General features: G+C 52.9%; 2 protein-coding genes across 6 annotated transcripts in view; both read right to left on the bottom strand.

The window, feature by feature from the left end:
- The window catches only part of BAIAP2L2 (BAR/IMD domain containing adaptor protein 2 like 2), a 30,851-nt gene extending 23,583 nt beyond the window's left edge, over positions 1-7,268 (bottom strand). The window contains exons 1-4 of the mRNA XM_055567013.1: positions 7,048-7,268; positions 5,840-5,915; positions 4,891-4,977; positions 4,387-4,448 (exon numbers count right to left, since the gene is read on the bottom strand). Coding sequence (XP_055422988.1) covers positions 4,387-4,448; positions 4,891-4,977; positions 5,840-5,915; positions 7,048-7,098 — 276 coding nt within the window. The 5' untranslated portion in view covers positions 7,099-7,268. The remainder of the gene's footprint in view (positions 1-4,386; positions 4,449-4,890; positions 4,978-5,839; positions 5,916-7,047) is intronic.
- A 786-nt stretch (positions 7,269-8,054) lies between these two features.
- Positions 8,055-16,258, bottom strand: part of PLA2G6 (phospholipase A2 group VI) — a 60,405-nt gene continuing 52,201 nt past the window's right edge. For all 5 annotated transcript variants that reach the window (XM_055566997.1, XM_055566988.1, XM_055567006.1 and 2 more), the window contains 5 exons: positions 11,446-11,582; positions 10,880-11,034; positions 9,582-9,749; positions 8,978-9,051; positions 8,055-8,832 (listed from right to left, as the gene is read on the bottom strand). In XM_055566997.1, the coding sequence (XP_055422972.1) occupies positions 8,688-8,832; positions 8,978-9,051; positions 9,582-9,749; positions 10,880-11,034; positions 11,446-11,582 (679 nt within the window). In that variant the 3' untranslated portion in view covers positions 8,055-8,687. The remainder of the gene's footprint in view (positions 8,833-8,977; positions 9,052-9,581; positions 9,750-10,879; positions 11,035-11,445; positions 11,583-16,258) is intronic.

Genomic DNA, 16,258 nt, shown 5'->3' with positions numbered 1-16,258 from the left:
TATTAAGAAGAGGTGGCAAGAATACACAGAAGAACTGTACAAAAAAGATCTTCACGACCCAGATAATCACGATGGTGTGATCACCGACCTAGAGCCAGACATCCTGGAATATGAAGTCAAGTGGGCCTTAGAAAGCATCACTACAAACAAAGCTAGTGGAGGTGATGGAATTCCAGTTGAGCTATTTCAAATCCTGAAAGATGATGCTGTGAAAGTGCTGCACTCAATATGCCAGCAAATTTGGAAAACTCAGCAGTGGCCACAGGACTGGAAAAGGTCAGTTTTCATTCCAATCCCAAAGAAAGGCAATGCCAAAGAATGCTCAAAGTACCACACAATTGCACTCATCTCACACGCTAGTAAAGTAATGCTCAAAATTCTCCAAGCCAGGCTTCAGCAAGATGTGAACCGTGAACTTCCTGATGTTCAAGCTGGTTTTAGAAAAGGCAGAGGAACCAGAGATCAAATTGCCAACATCCGCTGGATCATGGAAAAAGCAAGAGAGTTCCAGAAAAACATCTATTTCTGCTTTATTGACTATGCCAAAGCCTTTGACTGTGCGGATCACAATAAACCATGGAAAATTCTGAAAGAGATGGGAATACCAGACCATCTGACCTGCCTCTTGAGAAATCTGTATGCAGGTCAGGAAGCCACAGTTAGAACTGGACATGGAACAACAGACTGGTTCCAAATAGGAAAAGGAGTTCGTCAAGCCTGTATATTGTCACCCTGCTTATTTAACTTATATGCAGAGTACGTCATGAGAAACGCTGGACTGGAAGAAACACAAGCTGGAATCAAGATTGCCGGGAGAAATATCAATAACCTCAGATATGCAGATGACACCACCCTTATGGCAGAAAGTGAAGAGGAACTCAAAAGCCTCTTGATGAAAGTGAAAGTGGAGAGTGAAAAAGTTGGCTTAAAGCTCAACATTCAGAAAACGAAGATCATGGCATCTGGTTCCATCACTTCATGGGAAATAGACGGGGAAACAGTGGAAAGAGTGTCAGACTTTATTTTTTTGGGCTCCAAAATCACTGCAGATGGTGATTGCAGCCATGAAATTAAAAGACACTTACTCCTTGGAAGGAAAGTTATGTCCAACCTAGATAGCATATTCAAAAGCAGAGACATTACTCTGCCAACAAAGGTCTGTCTAGTCAAGGCTATGGTTTTTCCTGTGGTCATGTATGGATGTGAGAGTTGGTCTGTGAAGAAGGCCTAGTGCCGAAGAATTGATGCTTTTGAACTGTGGTGTTGGAGAAGACTCTTGAGAGTCCCTTGGACTGCAAGGAGATCCAACCAGTCCATTCTGAAGGAGATCAGCCCTGGGATTTCTTTGGAGGGAATGATGCTGAAGCTGAAACTCCAGTACTTTGGCCACCTCATGCAAAGAGTTGATTGATTGGAAAAGACTCTGATGCTGGGAGGGATTAGGGGCAGGAGGAGACGGGGACGACAGAGGATGAGATGGCTGGATGGCATCACCGACTCAATGGACGTGAATCTGAGTGAACTCCTGGAGTTTGTGATGGATAGGGAGGCCTGGCGTGCTGCGATTCATGGGGTCGCAGAGAGTCGGACACGACTGAGTGACTGAACTGAATTGAACTGAACTGAACATCGAGGGGCTTCAGGGAGGCTGACAAAGTTCCTGACCAGGATGGGAGTTTCAAAGGCGGTCTGCTTGATAATGATTCACTGAGCTCGAATTTGTTCTGTGACATTTTTTGTGCTGGTATTTTAGTTTATTTTTTGGCCACAAGCCATGTGGGATCTTAGTTCCCTGATCAGGGATCAAGCCTGTGCCCCCAGCATTGGAAGCAAAGAGTCTTAACCACTGGACCACCAGGGAAGTCCTGTGCCTGTATTTTAGTTTACAATAAAAATAAAAAGGTTTGGTTTAAAAAAAAAAAAAAAAAAAACAGCCCAGATCCTGTCATTTCTTTGCTCAACACTCTCAGAGGCACAGACAGAGCCTGACAAGGTCCACAGGGCCTGGCCCGTTAGCCAGGGGTCATCTCCGCACTGGCCCTCGATGCCTCCACTCCAGCCATGCGGGCTTCATCAAGCCTTCCTGTGTGCTGACCCCTCTGCCCAGTTGTCTCCCCGCTTACTCCCTACCTCCTTCAGGTCTCTTCACAATGTCACCTCTCTAGTGGTATTGTCTTAAATATCTGTTAAAAATCACATCCCTCCAACACGTTCTACTCCCTTCCCTGTTCTCTTGTCCTCCATAGAGCATTTTGCATCTAACCCATCACACATATGCTCACTTATTTGTCCTGGGTTTTGTCTGGCTCCCCCTTGGGGAGAGCAGGGGGTTTTATTTGCTGTTCCCCCGCCGCCCCGCCCCCACAGTGCCCATTGCAGTGCCTGGCATAGGGCAGTGAATTGCTGTCAAATGAATGAGCCCGAGGGGGAGATGGCCTCTGGTGTGTTGGGCCCAGTGTGGCTCTGGCCAAGGGCCCTGCCCTGTTGTCACAGCCAAGACACTGGTACCCAAAGAGGGCAGCTCTCTTTACAGAGCGGGCCTGGGTGACACTCGTCTCTATCCAGCCCAGGTGTGCCACGAGTGACATGACAAGCCTTCAGACACAAGGAGAGGAAGTCACAGGCTGCCAGGGTGGCCTGTACCCTGCAGCTCTGCACCCAAACCCCGGGAGATGACACAGGCTTAGCACTAAGCCTCAAGGTGTCTGGGAAATGGGCCAGGGATATGGTGTTATCGAGTGGAGGTGGATGCTTGTTTTCCACTGGGGAAACTTCCCCATTTCGCCATGGCTACCAAACTGGTGAGTATTTTATGGCGTCCCCAAATTGCACCCGGACGTCCAGTGCTTTCCCACGCACACGTTTGGGAGCCATGCAGTCACGGTTAGTTGAAATTTCCTTCTGAGCTTCCCAAGGCCCTTCACACCCAGCCCCGCTCACCCCTCCTCTCCACCAGCTCCGTCCCCAGCTCTCTTCTGCCATGCCATGCTCTGCCATGCTCTGCGCATGCTCAGCCCAGAGCGCCCCCCCAGAAGGCCCTCTCTTCTCCTCTCCCTCTGGCCCACCTCTGCTCCGTTTTCAGAGCTTGTTCTCTCCTTTCCAGGCAGCGAAGCCCTGTTCGGCGCCAGGCCCCCATCCCAGGCCTTGGAGCCACAGAGAAGACCACATCCCAGCCCTGGCACAACTCGCAGTCTTGGCAGGGGTAAAGACAGGGCATCAGTTCTGCTTCTAATCATAGCTAAGGTACATAGAGGGCTACAGGTGCCAGGGTCAGTAATTTATACTTATACTTAATCCTCATAAGAATGCTACGAGGCAGTTTCGATTATCTCCATTTCACAGACAGATAAACTGAGGCACTGAGGTTAAGTAGCTTGTTCAAGGTCTCAAAGCCAGCAACTAGTGGAGCTGGGCTTTGAACCCAGGTGCTCTGGCGCAGAGCTGGTTTTCTTCACCACCACTTGCTAAGAACAGACTTGTGTGTGTTCTCGCTCAGTCAAGTCTGACTGTTTGCAACCCCATGGACTGTAGCCTGCCAGGCTCCTCTATCCATGGGATTTCCCAGGCAAGAATACTGGAGTGGGTTGCCATTTCCTCCGCCAGCGGATCTTCCTGACTCAGGGATGGAACCTGCGTCTCCTGCCTTGAAGGCGGATTCTTTACTACTTGAGCCATCAGGGAAGCCTAAGAACAGATAGAAGCATCTGTTGGAGTCAGAGGAGGAGAGACTGAACTTGCCTGGGTATCAGGAAAGACTTCCTGGAGGAGGGGACGATGGTGCTGGCTAGCAAGGGTGGGGGTGAATGGGTCCTCAGCTGGAGAACAGCGTCAAAGCAGCCTGCAGTGGGAACACCAGGCCATGTGTGCAAGAGGGCAGCTCTTCGGAGGGTCTGGGCTGTGACTGGGGTACCAGGGAGGCTGCCGGATCAGCAGGGCCAGGAATCCCTTACCAAGTGGCTGAGTTTAGTTCTGCGGGTGGCGGGGGTGTGGAAATGTTTTCTCCTGGGAGTGATAAGGTCAGATCACTGGCTGCTCCCTGGGAGAGTGGAGGGAGGGGTTGGGGAGGCCGGTAGGGGCAGGGCCCTGGGTCTTTCTCTTCCTGGCTCCTCCACTCACTCTGGAATCTCGGGTAAATGACTAGATTCCTGACTCAGTTTCCTCCTCTGTGAAATGGAGATGGAAATGCACCCGCCTCCCATGTCGCTGATGTGCCGGTGAACGTGCCCAGCAGAGCCCGGCCCTGGCAGGTGCGCCCAAGGCCAGCCGCAGTTGTCATGTTACCAGAGTCCTCTCTGAGAAAGGGTGTGGAGGTTGGGCCCTTGTCCTCCACGGACCGCCGCCCACTCTCCCGAGTGACCCCTCAGGGCCGCGGGATCTGAGACTCACCACCACCTCCAGGTCAGAGTTCAAGTGCCGCTGAGTGTCGGACATCTGCACCAAGATCTCACCTGGAGGCACGGAGGGCAGCGGCCTCAGTTGGGGGGCTTGTCTCATCACCCCGCTTCCCACCAGAGGGCCTGCCCAAGCTGGGTTTGGGACCAAAGTCCAGGGATTTCCCACACGACTCTGGGACTCTGGGACTCTGGCAGCTCCTGTCCTACCCTGGAGAACTCCTGCAGGGAGGGGTGAGGAGGCGCATGGGTTCCAGAAGGAGAGTCTGGGAGCTGGGCCCTTGGGATGCAAGGCCTGTGCCTTTGGGGAGGACTTCCTGGAAGAGCCAGGCTGTAAAAGGAACCCTCTCTGGGACCCGAGAATGGGGGCAAGGCAGGCCCTTGGTCTGAGGGGAGGTGCCCAGGAGGCAGAGCCTGGGCAACAGGAGGAGGTGGGCGGTGAGGCGTGTCCCCCAAGCCCCAGAGGTCAGCAGAGCGATGGGGAAGGGGCGTGCCTCACCCAGAATCTGCGAGGTGGAACTCTGCAGGGCCTGCTCCCCAATCTTCTGGATGGCGTTGAAGTACACCTCGGCCGCCTCGGACAGAGCTGCGTGGAGACGGGGAGGCGTCCAGACTCAGCCCCTCCTCTGTGTGCTCCCCACTTCCCATTCTGGAGGGCTCTCCTTTGGTCAGGAGAGTGTGGGGGGCTCCGGGCGAGGCGGGGGTGGAAGAGGGAAGGGGTGCCTGGGCCGCATGTGTGTGTGTGGAGTAGTGTTGGCCACAGGAGAAGCAGCAGGGGTGGGGGGCGCGGGGGGGCTCTCCCTGGGGGGCAGGACCTTGGCCCGTCTGTCGTGGGTGGGGGTGCAGGCATCTGTGTGTGTCAGAAGGCGGGTGTGGGCAGGGGTGTTGGGAGGCTCAGGTGTAGAGGCTCAAAGTGGGGGTGGGGTGGTATGGGTTCAGGTCGCTGGTGCAAGGACTTTGAAGTCCTAAAAAGCAGGGAGGGGTTGGGTGACGCTCAGCCCTGGGTGTGTCCCTGGCTTGTCCATCTGCTCCAGAGCTCACAACCCTCTGCTGATTAGCGCTGGGGGTGGGGGCGGGGATGTCGGGAAATGGTGGGGATGGGAGCTCTTTGCACAGGTGCTGAGTGAGGGGCGAGGTTTGGCTGTAGGTGGGTGGATGGGGGGCCAGTCAGGGTGTCAGACTGGGGGTGCCAAGGTGGTCTGAGTATGGCAGTGGGCTCAACAGCTGGCACTGGGGTGACGTGTAGAAGTGTGTGTGGTTGGGGTTCTGTGAGCCCACAGGACCGGACGCTGCATCTCTGGGAGCATCTAGGGGGCACATGAAGGTGTGTGAGGGGTCTCAGGGCGTGAGGGTGACCGTGATGCGTGGGAGTGTGCAGGGACGAGGATCACTGGGGTGTGTATGTTACAGTGGAGGGTGCGATTACATGGGTGGGGCTGGGCACTCACCGTGGAAGGCCCGGAGGTAGTTGTTCCCCAGGTACACCAGGTTCTCCAGGGCTGGGTTGAACTGCTCCAGGATGCTCTGGAGTTGGAGAGCAGGACGAGAGAGGGTGGAAGAGGGGAACAGAAGATGGAATGAAGGATGGGCCTCAGGATCAGGGTGCCCCTCAGCTCCAATGAGAAGCCTGACTTGGGGGAGCCCACTCAGAACCCTGAAGTCACCCAGAATCCTGGCTCTCGGCTGCAAGGGCCTCAGAGATGCAGGCCAGCGTCCCCTTGGCCATCTCCCGCTCACCACCTGCCCAGTGGGCACTTGCGTCTAGAAGGTTCTCCTCCCACTGGGCTGAAGCCTACAGTCTGTCACAGCCCCCAGCTGGGCATGGCTCAACCTGCCCTGAGTCCAGGACCTGTGGGCTGCTGACAGCCACCTCTGGGGCAGGGGCAGAGCTTACCCTGCTCAGAGTAGAGCCCCTCGGGAGCCAGGCTATGGCTGGGTCATACCTGGGCCATATGGCTGGGCCACCACATGGCCAGTGGAGAGCGCCCTGGGTGATGAACTTAAGACTTGGGTCTTGATTCAAAGCCCAGCATGCCCTCTTCCTCCCTTGATGACTTTGAGCAGAGTGTTTCACCTCTCTGGCCTCATTTTTCTTATCTGTCAAATGGATTATTTCCTACTCCACTGGTGGTGTGTTGTGAGGTTTACACATTGCAAGGGTCCTGTACACAAGAGGTGCTCAATAAATGCCTATGGAGACCACAGCAACCCCTCTGGAGTGGGGTAGGAAGTTGGAGTGTGAGGCTTGGAAACCAGAGAGAGAGAGGAGAGGCAGAGACAGGGAGACCCAGACAGAAAGAGACAAAGAGAGAGACTCCTCCACCCTGGGGGTCCAGGTGGCTGGGTCCCTTGCTCCCAACTTAGGCCACCCTGGGTCCTGTCCTGCTGCGTCCAGGGTTTGGGAATTGGGGGCTCCGATTGAGTGCTATCTCAGCAGGCCTGTCACTCACAGGATGAACCCCTGTTCTGGGAGGCTCAGGTTGGGGCTGGAGTGGCCAGCTGCCCTCAGGGGTCCCCACCCCCAGACCCACAGCTCAGCCCAGCCTGGTCTGGGCCTTCTTTCCCAGAACAAGCTGCCGCCCTGCTCACGCTCTGTCTTCCAGAGCTGGCTGAACTTCGAGCCCTGGGAGGGGGCCCGCACCGGGCATGCACTCACCTTGTAGATGGCCATGGTGGATCTGTAGAACTGGTCCATCTCGGGGGCCATGGAGCGGGCGTGCCCAGGCACTGAGCAGGAGGCGTTGGCAGGGCTGGGAGTGCTGGGGGTTGGTACCCTCCGATGGCCACTGCTCAGCGGGCAGTGAAGGAGGCAGCAGAGCGGGACCCAGCAAGGGAGGGCCGGCAGAGGAGGAGGTGGCAGCTTAATTATTCACCAGCCAGGGATGTCAGAATGCGATCTGGGGTGTAACCAGACCCGGCGGGGAAGGCATCCTGTGACGCGGGTGGGTTCATGTGACCTGCCCTTCAATTATTTACCCCTGAGCCGCGGACCAGTGGGCACCCGTGGATGGTCACTCTCCCAGGTCACCGCCTGCAGGAAGAGCCTTGCCCGGGCCAGCAGGGACCCCTGCTCACGTGGGGCCCCCCGCCCTCCCACCTGCCTACACTGGGCAGGGCTCACCCTACTGGGTTTGAGCTGTGCAGTGACCACCCTGGACCCTCCCTGACAGCCCCTCCCTGCGGGTGGAACACACCCACATCTCTTCACTGTTCTCAGCCCCTTCTCTTCCCTGAGCCCCTCAGACTTGCACCCCAAGGGCTGAAGCTCCCACCTCTGCTGCCGCCCGTACCCCCCTTCCTCCACATGCTGGAGACGGGGCGGCATGAACCTGGGAGTAACACAGGCCTGAGGGCACAGCTGCTCACTCGCTGTGTGACGGTGCCCGAGCACCTTGCCCTCTCTGGGTCTCAGTCCCTCTTCTAGCAAGTGGGGCTCTCCCTTGCCCTCCACTGTGGGCCAGGCGGGCCTGGCTGCCGCCTCTGAACACCCTCCAGGCCGGTTTGGGGGAGACTTAAAGGGAAGAGGTGTCCCTGCCCTGGGGAGCCTGGGAAACAGAGCTTCCGTCCTTCCAGCGTGGACCCAGGCGTTTGACGGTCAAGGCTGAGGGGGGCTGGTGGGTGGGGGGCACTCACACCACACTCACACACACAACACAGGCCAACGGGAATCAAACCGTTTATTTCACGCTTAGGGGCTGTCCCCTGGAGCCCGCTCTACACATAAATCACTTCCTGGCGGGAGGAATAACTGAAGTCACAGGAGCGACCTTTGAGAGCAGCGGAGAGCTCATGGGTGGGGTGGCTCTGAGCGGGAGAATGGCTGGGGTGTGCAGAGGGGCAAAGTCGAATGGGACACCCAACTCCGGGGTTCCCTCCTGAAGGGGCAGTGATGGCCTGTTTCTTGAGCCCCACCCCAGGGGAGAGGGCCGAGGGTGGAAAGGGTTGTGCAGCCCCAGGGACCAGGAGGAGCCTGGGGCCCTTGGGGAGGCCAGGGCTGGGCACAGGCCCCGGCACCCTTAGTGCTTGACCCTCCAGGGCAAGGGGCCCGAGGGCTGTCCTTGGCGGTTAGGGAGTGGCCAGAGTGAGGCTCGAGGCTTTCTAAACCTGGAGTGACACAAAGTGCCAGGAGGTAAGGACCGAGGGGGACAGAGGCCAGAGGACCAGCCTCAGGCCGGAAGCCCGGCACCCCCAGGCCGGGTCTGTGGACCCAGAGCTGCCTGGGCCTGGCTCTGCCCAGCAGCGGCGTGGTGGTGGTAGGGGGAGCTGGGGGAGGGGGGATTTGGGGGCCTGGCAGCCTCACGGCGAGAGCAGCAGCTGGACGAGCTTCTGGAACTGCTCCCGATGCTCGTAGATGTAAACCTCAGTCTCCCAGAGGGCGTTGACCAGCACTGTGTCATTGACCTCATCTAGCATGATGTCTGTCCCCAGCTGGGGGTTCAATCTGTCCAGGGCAAGGAGGAGGGGTCATGACCCCAGGACACTTGGCCCAGGTCGGGGGACAAGACTGGGGTGGGCTTGGGACACAGAGCAGCCTCTTGGGGAAAGGGACAGTCCAGCCTGGGGGCTGGGGCCGGCCGAGCCCTCACCTGAAGTACTGGATGCCAACCATCTCGCACCAGGCCCGGGCCCGGTCCACGGCCCGCCCATCCGGATCCGTGCACTGGTGAGAAGAGGCCCCTGTGAGTGCTCAGCCCATGCGGCGCCCACAGCCCCTGCCTGGGCTCCCCAGGTTCCAGGGTGGCTTAACTCCCAATCAGCAGGGTGACTGGACAAATCCCACTGCTCTGTGCAGCAGCGCCTGTCCCAGCTACGCAATCAGAGGGGCATGGGCTGTGGCCGGGACAGGTGGCTCAGCAGGGTCTAGGGTTGGTGAGCGTGGAGGGGCTGAGTGGACAGGCCTCCATCTCCCGGCCCCGTTAGCTTTTGTCCATCTGACATTTTGGGCTTCCACATGGGCCGTGCGTGAAGGAAAGAATCCTCAGCTAAACAATAACTGAAAACCCTGCTGCAGGTGGTCACCGAGGGTCCTGCCAGCACTGAGACTCTGTACTGGGGATCCCCCCTCCTCTGAGCTGGCTAAGGAGGGTCCACAGAGCCCTGCCATCTCCCTGACACCCAGGGTTCCCACAGGAAGCCTCATCCTGGGGCCGAGACCCCGAGGGGAGTGGGCTGGGGAGAGGCCATACTCACACAGTCCACCACCATCCTGCCCAGTTCCTTGGCCCCAAACACAGTCTTGGCCAGTTCCCAGGGGTTGCTGGGTCGGAAGACGTCCACACAGGTCACAGGCACCTGCGGGGACCTCCCTGTCCCCAAGGAGACGACAACGGACAGCTTCTTCACCTTGCTGTCCTGACCCTGTGGGAGCAGGACAGGTCAGAGCGGGCCTTCCCCTTGGTGGACCTTTCCACAGATGGGGACACCCGGGGTAGAGGATGGGGGACAGAACTCTGATGGCAGAAGCACAGCTTCTCCTTTGCTTTGCTTCTCCTTTGCTCCTCCTCTCCTTTGCTTCGGAACAAGTTCTGCTGCCTATCTTCTGGGCGACCTTCGTGACCCACCTACCCAGGCTCCTCATCTACCAAGACAGGTGCCATCTGAGGACCCTTCCCCATCTCACAGTCTCTCAGCGATTCCCTCTCTCCCTGCCCTTTTTCATTTGGCCTCTAGAGGGCACTCGTCTCTCTGCAGCTTGGGGCTGCCTCAGGGGCTTGGTGCTGACCGCAGTGACAACCACAGCCAGTAGAGATATAGGACACTCACGGTCAGGCACTGTCCTAAACCCTTTGCAGATAAGAGCCCGTGGAAGCCTCACAACAGTCCCCAGGCAGTGGCTGAAGTGAAGCATGGGCAGAGCCAGGCCCCACACTGCCTCTCCTAACATGCGTGGGCCTTGCCCGCCTCTGCACTAAGCTCCTTGGGCTCAGGGCCGCTTCTTTTCCTCCGGATCACTGACTCTGCACTGTCTCCTCTCCAAAGGCCTTGGGATGGGCTTCCTTCCTCCGTGAGCCCTTTCTGAGCCCCCAGGCCTCTGGGGGCGGGGGATGCTCCTGGGTCCTGCACCAATCTCTGTCACAAGCATTTGAAACACTTGGATGGCGTGTGCTTGTTTAGGGACTGTCTTCCCTAAATGTGAGCACCCCAAGGGCAAGCGTGTGTCTCCAGGCCGGGCAGTGTGGCCAGGCCTGTGACTGGCAGGGACTGGTCTGCATGCTGTCCTCCCCACAAACAGCAGATGCTGTTAACTGATCATTAACAACCTTCACCACCTGGTCTGGACTGCACCTCAGAATCCCTCTTAGCACAGTGCTTTGGGCAGACACCAAGCAGGTTCAAGAGTGAGATAAAATTGCTGTCAAGGGCACAGATGAATGATCACATGAATAAAAGACATTTGCTCTCCCAGGAGTCAGTCCGTAGTAAGATTTGCAGAAACAAACTGCCATGGGTGGTCACATCCAGCTCCCCCAACCTGCGGTGGCTCTCACCTTGCGGATCAAGTCCTGGTTGTACTCATGGATCTCGGTCATGGCGTCCAGCGTGGGGTTGTTGGCCAGCAGCCCGCCATCCAGGAAGCGCCCATTGGGCCGGAAGTAGGTGGGGGCTGCCCCACTGCTTCGGGCTGCCCGCCACACCAGCTGCTCTGGGGGTGGGGGAGGAGAGGGTTCAGCAGCACAAGAGATGTTGCATTTCAGATCTCAGGGTGTGTGTGTGTGTGTTGCATTTTAGATCGCAGGGTGTGTGTGTGTGTGTGTGTGTGTGTGTGTGTGTGTGTGTACACGTGATGCTGTGTGAAGATGGAGAGGCTGGGGACGCTTCAGAAACAGGACGGACAGGCCATGCTTGGCGGAAGGTGGGGTGCAGCCCGCCTGAAGCCTGATGGCTCTCCGGCTCTGCCTGCCCTCAGCTGATACACTCAGGAGGGCAAACCAGGGCAATGGGCGGGATGGCGGTGGGCTGGGGGTGCCTGGCAGCCAGGCTGCGTCTCCCACCCACCACCTTGCAGCCTCTCAGGCCAATCACTTCCCCCAGATGCATCAAACATGGTTTTCACCTGAGGGATGCGTTGGAGGCTTGAGGTTAGTGTTCTGGCTGAATCGAGGCTCCCGAACACACTCTGGAGCCTCATAATTCCGGAAGAGATGCAGTTCAGCTGGCTGCCGGTCGGACAGCGTCCCTGTGAGCATCACCCTGGAGAAACAAGGAGCAGGACGCTGAAGCCACCAACCCACCCATCCTTGACAATCTACCCTTGGCAATCCTTATCCAAACTGCCCACGCACTAATCCTGAAACCCAGCGTTTCCACTTCTGGGAACCCATCCTAAGATGCTCGCACACATGTGGGAGATGGGCACACACTAGGCTATTAATGACCTTAAAGCAAATGACTGCAAACAACTAAATGTCCATCAGCAGAAGGGTTCGATACACCGAGGTTCAGTGGGTCTGTGTTGCTGGAGAACGGCTGTCAGCACCAAGATTTATGTTTAAGTGGAAAAAGCAAGGTTCAGGATGGTGTGTGTATGTGTGTGCGTGTGTGCTAAATGGCTTCAGTGGTGTCCAACTCTGTGACCCCATGGACTGCAGCCCGCCAGGCTCCTCTGTCCCTGGAATTCTCCAGGTAAGAATACTGGAGTGGGTTGCCATGCCCTCCTCCAGGGGACCTTCCCGACCCAGGGATCAAACCCGCGCCTCGTGCACTGGCAGGCAGCTTCCTTACAACTAGCACCACCTGTGAAGCCCACGTGTAATACGCCGCTACTTGTTTAAAAACAAAGCCCAAAAGACCCCATGTACCTATTTGCTCCCTTTCCACCTCTAGAGGGTCAGACAGTAACTCTGGAAGGACCCGTGTAACAGTGAGCGGCCTCTGGGGCACGGGACTGCTTGGGGGCTGCAACTCCCAGACTGGAGTCAGGGGAGAATTTTCAGCGTGTCATCTCTGATACTTCATCAGTGTTCTACCATGCGAGTCTGCAGTCTGTTCAAGAAGACTCCTAACTGTCTCAAGAGACAGACATTCTTAGATACCGAGGGGAGTGTAGACTACCACAACCCCCCGGAAACTAGTATGCATTCAGACCTTTACAGATGTCCTGGCTCTTTGACTTGGGAATTCCATTCTGGAAAATTTAGCCTAAAAGAATAATCTTTGTTACAATGAAAGCTTTTTGTTTAAGGCTATTCATGCGGAGTAATTTATTACAGTGAAAAATGAGCGGCCTACATGGAAAGAACAGGAGGGAGTGTCTAAACAATGGAATGCTTTGCAGCCATTTCAAATGGCTACCAAGGAGTTCAGTCTTAACACCGAAATGTATTTGTTACACTGAAAAATATAAAGAAAAGGGAACAAAAAAACTCTGCATAGGAAAATAAGATTAGTTTTCCACTTTGAAGAATCTTGTGGAAAGGTTATTCGAACGTTTCTCCCACTGAACAAAAAACTAATGTTGGAAAAATTTAAAAAAAAAATTAAATCTTAAAAGCATAGAAGATCTGACAAGGTAGAAAGGTAAGACCAGGATAAACTAAGGATAAGCAAAAACCCAGAGAGGTAAAAGGAGCACAAACCCAGCTTTGACCTGAAGGCAGACACCAAACTGTCAATCTGAACTTCAATTGAACTGCTGATGGTCTCACTGGGCCAAATGGACAGAAGTCAAAATCCAGGGTTCACCAAAGGTTAGGGATCTAATGGAAGACCCTCCCCACATTAGATTGTAACCCCAAAGGACTACCCACCTGGATAAGGGTAAACCAAAAATAAACCTGCCTCCTTCCCACTCCTGGAAGCTGTGAGTAAAGTTGCCTGGCATTGAACAAAGGAAGGAGAAAAAAAATCCCTGAAAATGTATAACCACAAACGAATCCTCCTGCAGATCTGTAGACTAAATTCACACCACCTGGGGGAGGGGGGAGTTCCAAAACCTTCATGCCAAAGATTTAGTTACAGTGGCCCTAGATGGTACTGTACATGGGTACCTGGAAGATACCACATAAGAGAGAAGATACCCTCATTCTAAGCTCCATAGAATCTGCATATATTATATCTCAACATTAAGGAATACCACACAGTTTCAAAAATGATGAAGAGGGGGAACATCATGAAATAAAACACCATGGATGAGAATAAGCATAAACCAACACAGACAGCAAAACTACTTATATAGACAGCAGTTATTTCAATCCTGAGACAAAGATTATAAATCAGCTATGCTTATAACGTTGAAAGACATCAAAGACAAGCTTGATAATATTTTCAGAGAACAGAAAACCAAAAGTAATGGCCTATAAGATTTGAAGATAAACCAAAGAGTACTTCTAGAAATTTAAATAAATAAATACTTGAATTATTTAAATGGAAAATCAGGTAATGTTAAAGAGAGAATTAGTGAATTGGAAAATAGGTAAGAAGAAATTAACCAGAAGCCAACACAGATAAAATGAAAGAATATATAGAAGAAGTTAAAAGACATGAAAGACAGAAAAGCTCTAACATGTTTAATTGGAGTTCCAGTAGGAGAGGCAAGAGAAATTTAGGCAGAGGCAAGGTTGAGCAGATAATGACTCAGGCTTCCAGAACTGAGGAAAGACAGCAATCCAAAGATTCAAGAAGGCCAAGAAATCCAATGCAGGATAAATTAGAAGGAATTCATATCTAGATACAGCATAGTACAACTGTAGAGCACCAAAAACGAATAAACACATAAATAATAGCACCCAAAGGAAAAAGACTACTTACTTTCAAAGGAGCAAGAGTTAAACTGAAATTGACTTCACCAGTGCAACAATGGATGCTAAAAGATATAGAATGCTATCTTTCATGTTCTTCAAGAAAACCACCAGCCTAGAATTCTATACTCAACAAGAATAAGAGAGAAAGGAAAGAATGTTCAATTGATGAGGGTGAAATAAAATTAGTTTTAAACGGTGAGGATGAAAAACACCTATTTTCAAACAACTCTGCTAGTGGAGAATTCACTTCCAGCAGACCATCTCTATGGGAAAAACAAAAGAATGTACTTTAGGCAGAAGGAAGGTGGTTGCAGGAAAGACTGTAAAGCAAAGATGTGATACACATATATACACACAGATACCCACACTCATACACATACACACATACATACCCAACGGTGTGCTGAAGCCAGCTCATACTGGCTTGTGAGAACCTATTGCTAAATCTCATGGGCTGGTTGTTAAAATGTTGGTGGCCTGAAATCAGCCATAGTGGGAGTATTTTCACCATGGGAATTAGCAAGCAGTACAATCCAGGGTTTTCCTGCTAAGAGGTCAAGTTCACCAGTGCACTGCTGCTGCTGCTGCTGCTAAGTCACTCCAGTCGTGTCCGACTCTGTGCGACCCTACAGACGGCAGCCCACCAGGCTCCCCCGTCCCTGGGATTCTCCAGGCAAGAACACTGGAGTGGGTTGCCATTTCCTTCTCCAATGCATGAAAGTGAAAAGGGAAAGTGAAGTCGCTCAGTTGTGTCTGACTCTTTGCGACCCCATGGACTGCAGCCTACCAGGCTCCTCCGTCCATGGGATTTTCCAGGCAAGAGTACTGGAGTGGGGAGTGTACCACTAGATAAATATAAATAAACATCAACTTCAAAAAACAGTATCTTGTGAAATTTTTTTAAAAAAGATAGATTTAAAATACAGAAAAGTCATTATAAATAAGATAGGGGAAAGAAAATAGAATTAAACATTTAAAAATACTTGATTATCTGAGGGTATGGGTAATGGTATCAATTAAATTTAGACTTTTATACTACACACTAAAAAAAAAAAAACCAGAAATGAGTGCATAAATTTCAAACTATTGAGATTGGGGTGCAGGGTAATGATTTACTATTCAGTAAATCCAAAAGAAGGCAAGAAACACAGAACAAAATAGGATGGCATATGTCATCTCCAAAATATGAGTAATTATGTCAATATAAGGAAAACAACAATTGGGAAAGACTAGAGATCTCTTCAAGAAAATCAGAGATACCAAAGGAACATTTCATGCAAAGACGGGCTCGATAAAGGACAGAAATGGTATGGACCTAACAGAAGCAGAAGATATTAAGAAGAGATGGCAAGAATACACAGAAGAACTGTACAAAAAAGATCTTCACGACCCAGATAATCACGATGGTGTGATCACTGACCTAGAGCCAGACATCCTGGAATGTGAAGTGAAGTGGGCCTTAGAAAGCATCACTACGAACAAAGCTAGTGGAGGTGATGGAATTCCAGTTGAGCTATTCCAAATCCTGCAAGATGATGCTGTGAAAGTGCTGTACTCAATATGCCAGCAAATTTGGAAAACTCAGCAGTGGCCACAGGACTGGAAAAGGTCAGTTTTCATTCCAATCCCAAAGAAAGGCAATGCCAAAGAATGCTCAAAGTACCGCACAATTGCACTCATCTCACACGCTACTAAAGTAATGCTCAAAATTCTCCAAGCCAGGCTTCAGCAATATGTGAATCGTGAACTTCCTGATGTTCAAGCTGGTTTTAGAAAAGGCAGAGGAACCAGAGATCAAATTGCCAACATCCGCTGGATCATGGAAAAAGCAAGAGAGTTCCAGAAAAACATCTATTTCTGCTTTATTGACTATGCCAAAGCCTTTGACTGTGTGGATCACAATAAACTGTGGAAAATTCTGAAAGAGATGGGAATACCAGACCACCTGATCTGCCTCTTGAGAAATCTGTATGCAGGTCAGGAAGCAACAGTTAGAACTGGACATGGAACAACAGACTGGTTCCAAATAGGAAAAGGAGTACATCAAGGCTGTATATTGTCACCCTGTTTATTTAACTTCTATGCAGAATACATCATGAGAAACGCTGGACTGGAAGAAACACAAGC

The sequence above is a fragment of the Bubalus kerabau genome, chromosome 1 (genome assembly GCF_029407905.1).
Source record: "Bubalus kerabau isolate K-KA32 ecotype Philippines breed swamp buffalo chromosome 1, PCC_UOA_SB_1v2, whole genome shotgun sequence".
Lineage (NCBI taxonomy): Eukaryota > Metazoa > Chordata > Mammalia > Artiodactyla > Bovidae > Bubalus > Bubalus kerabau.
Note: the sequence above shows the minus strand (reverse complement) of the source record. Positions and strands in the feature narration are given on the sequence as shown.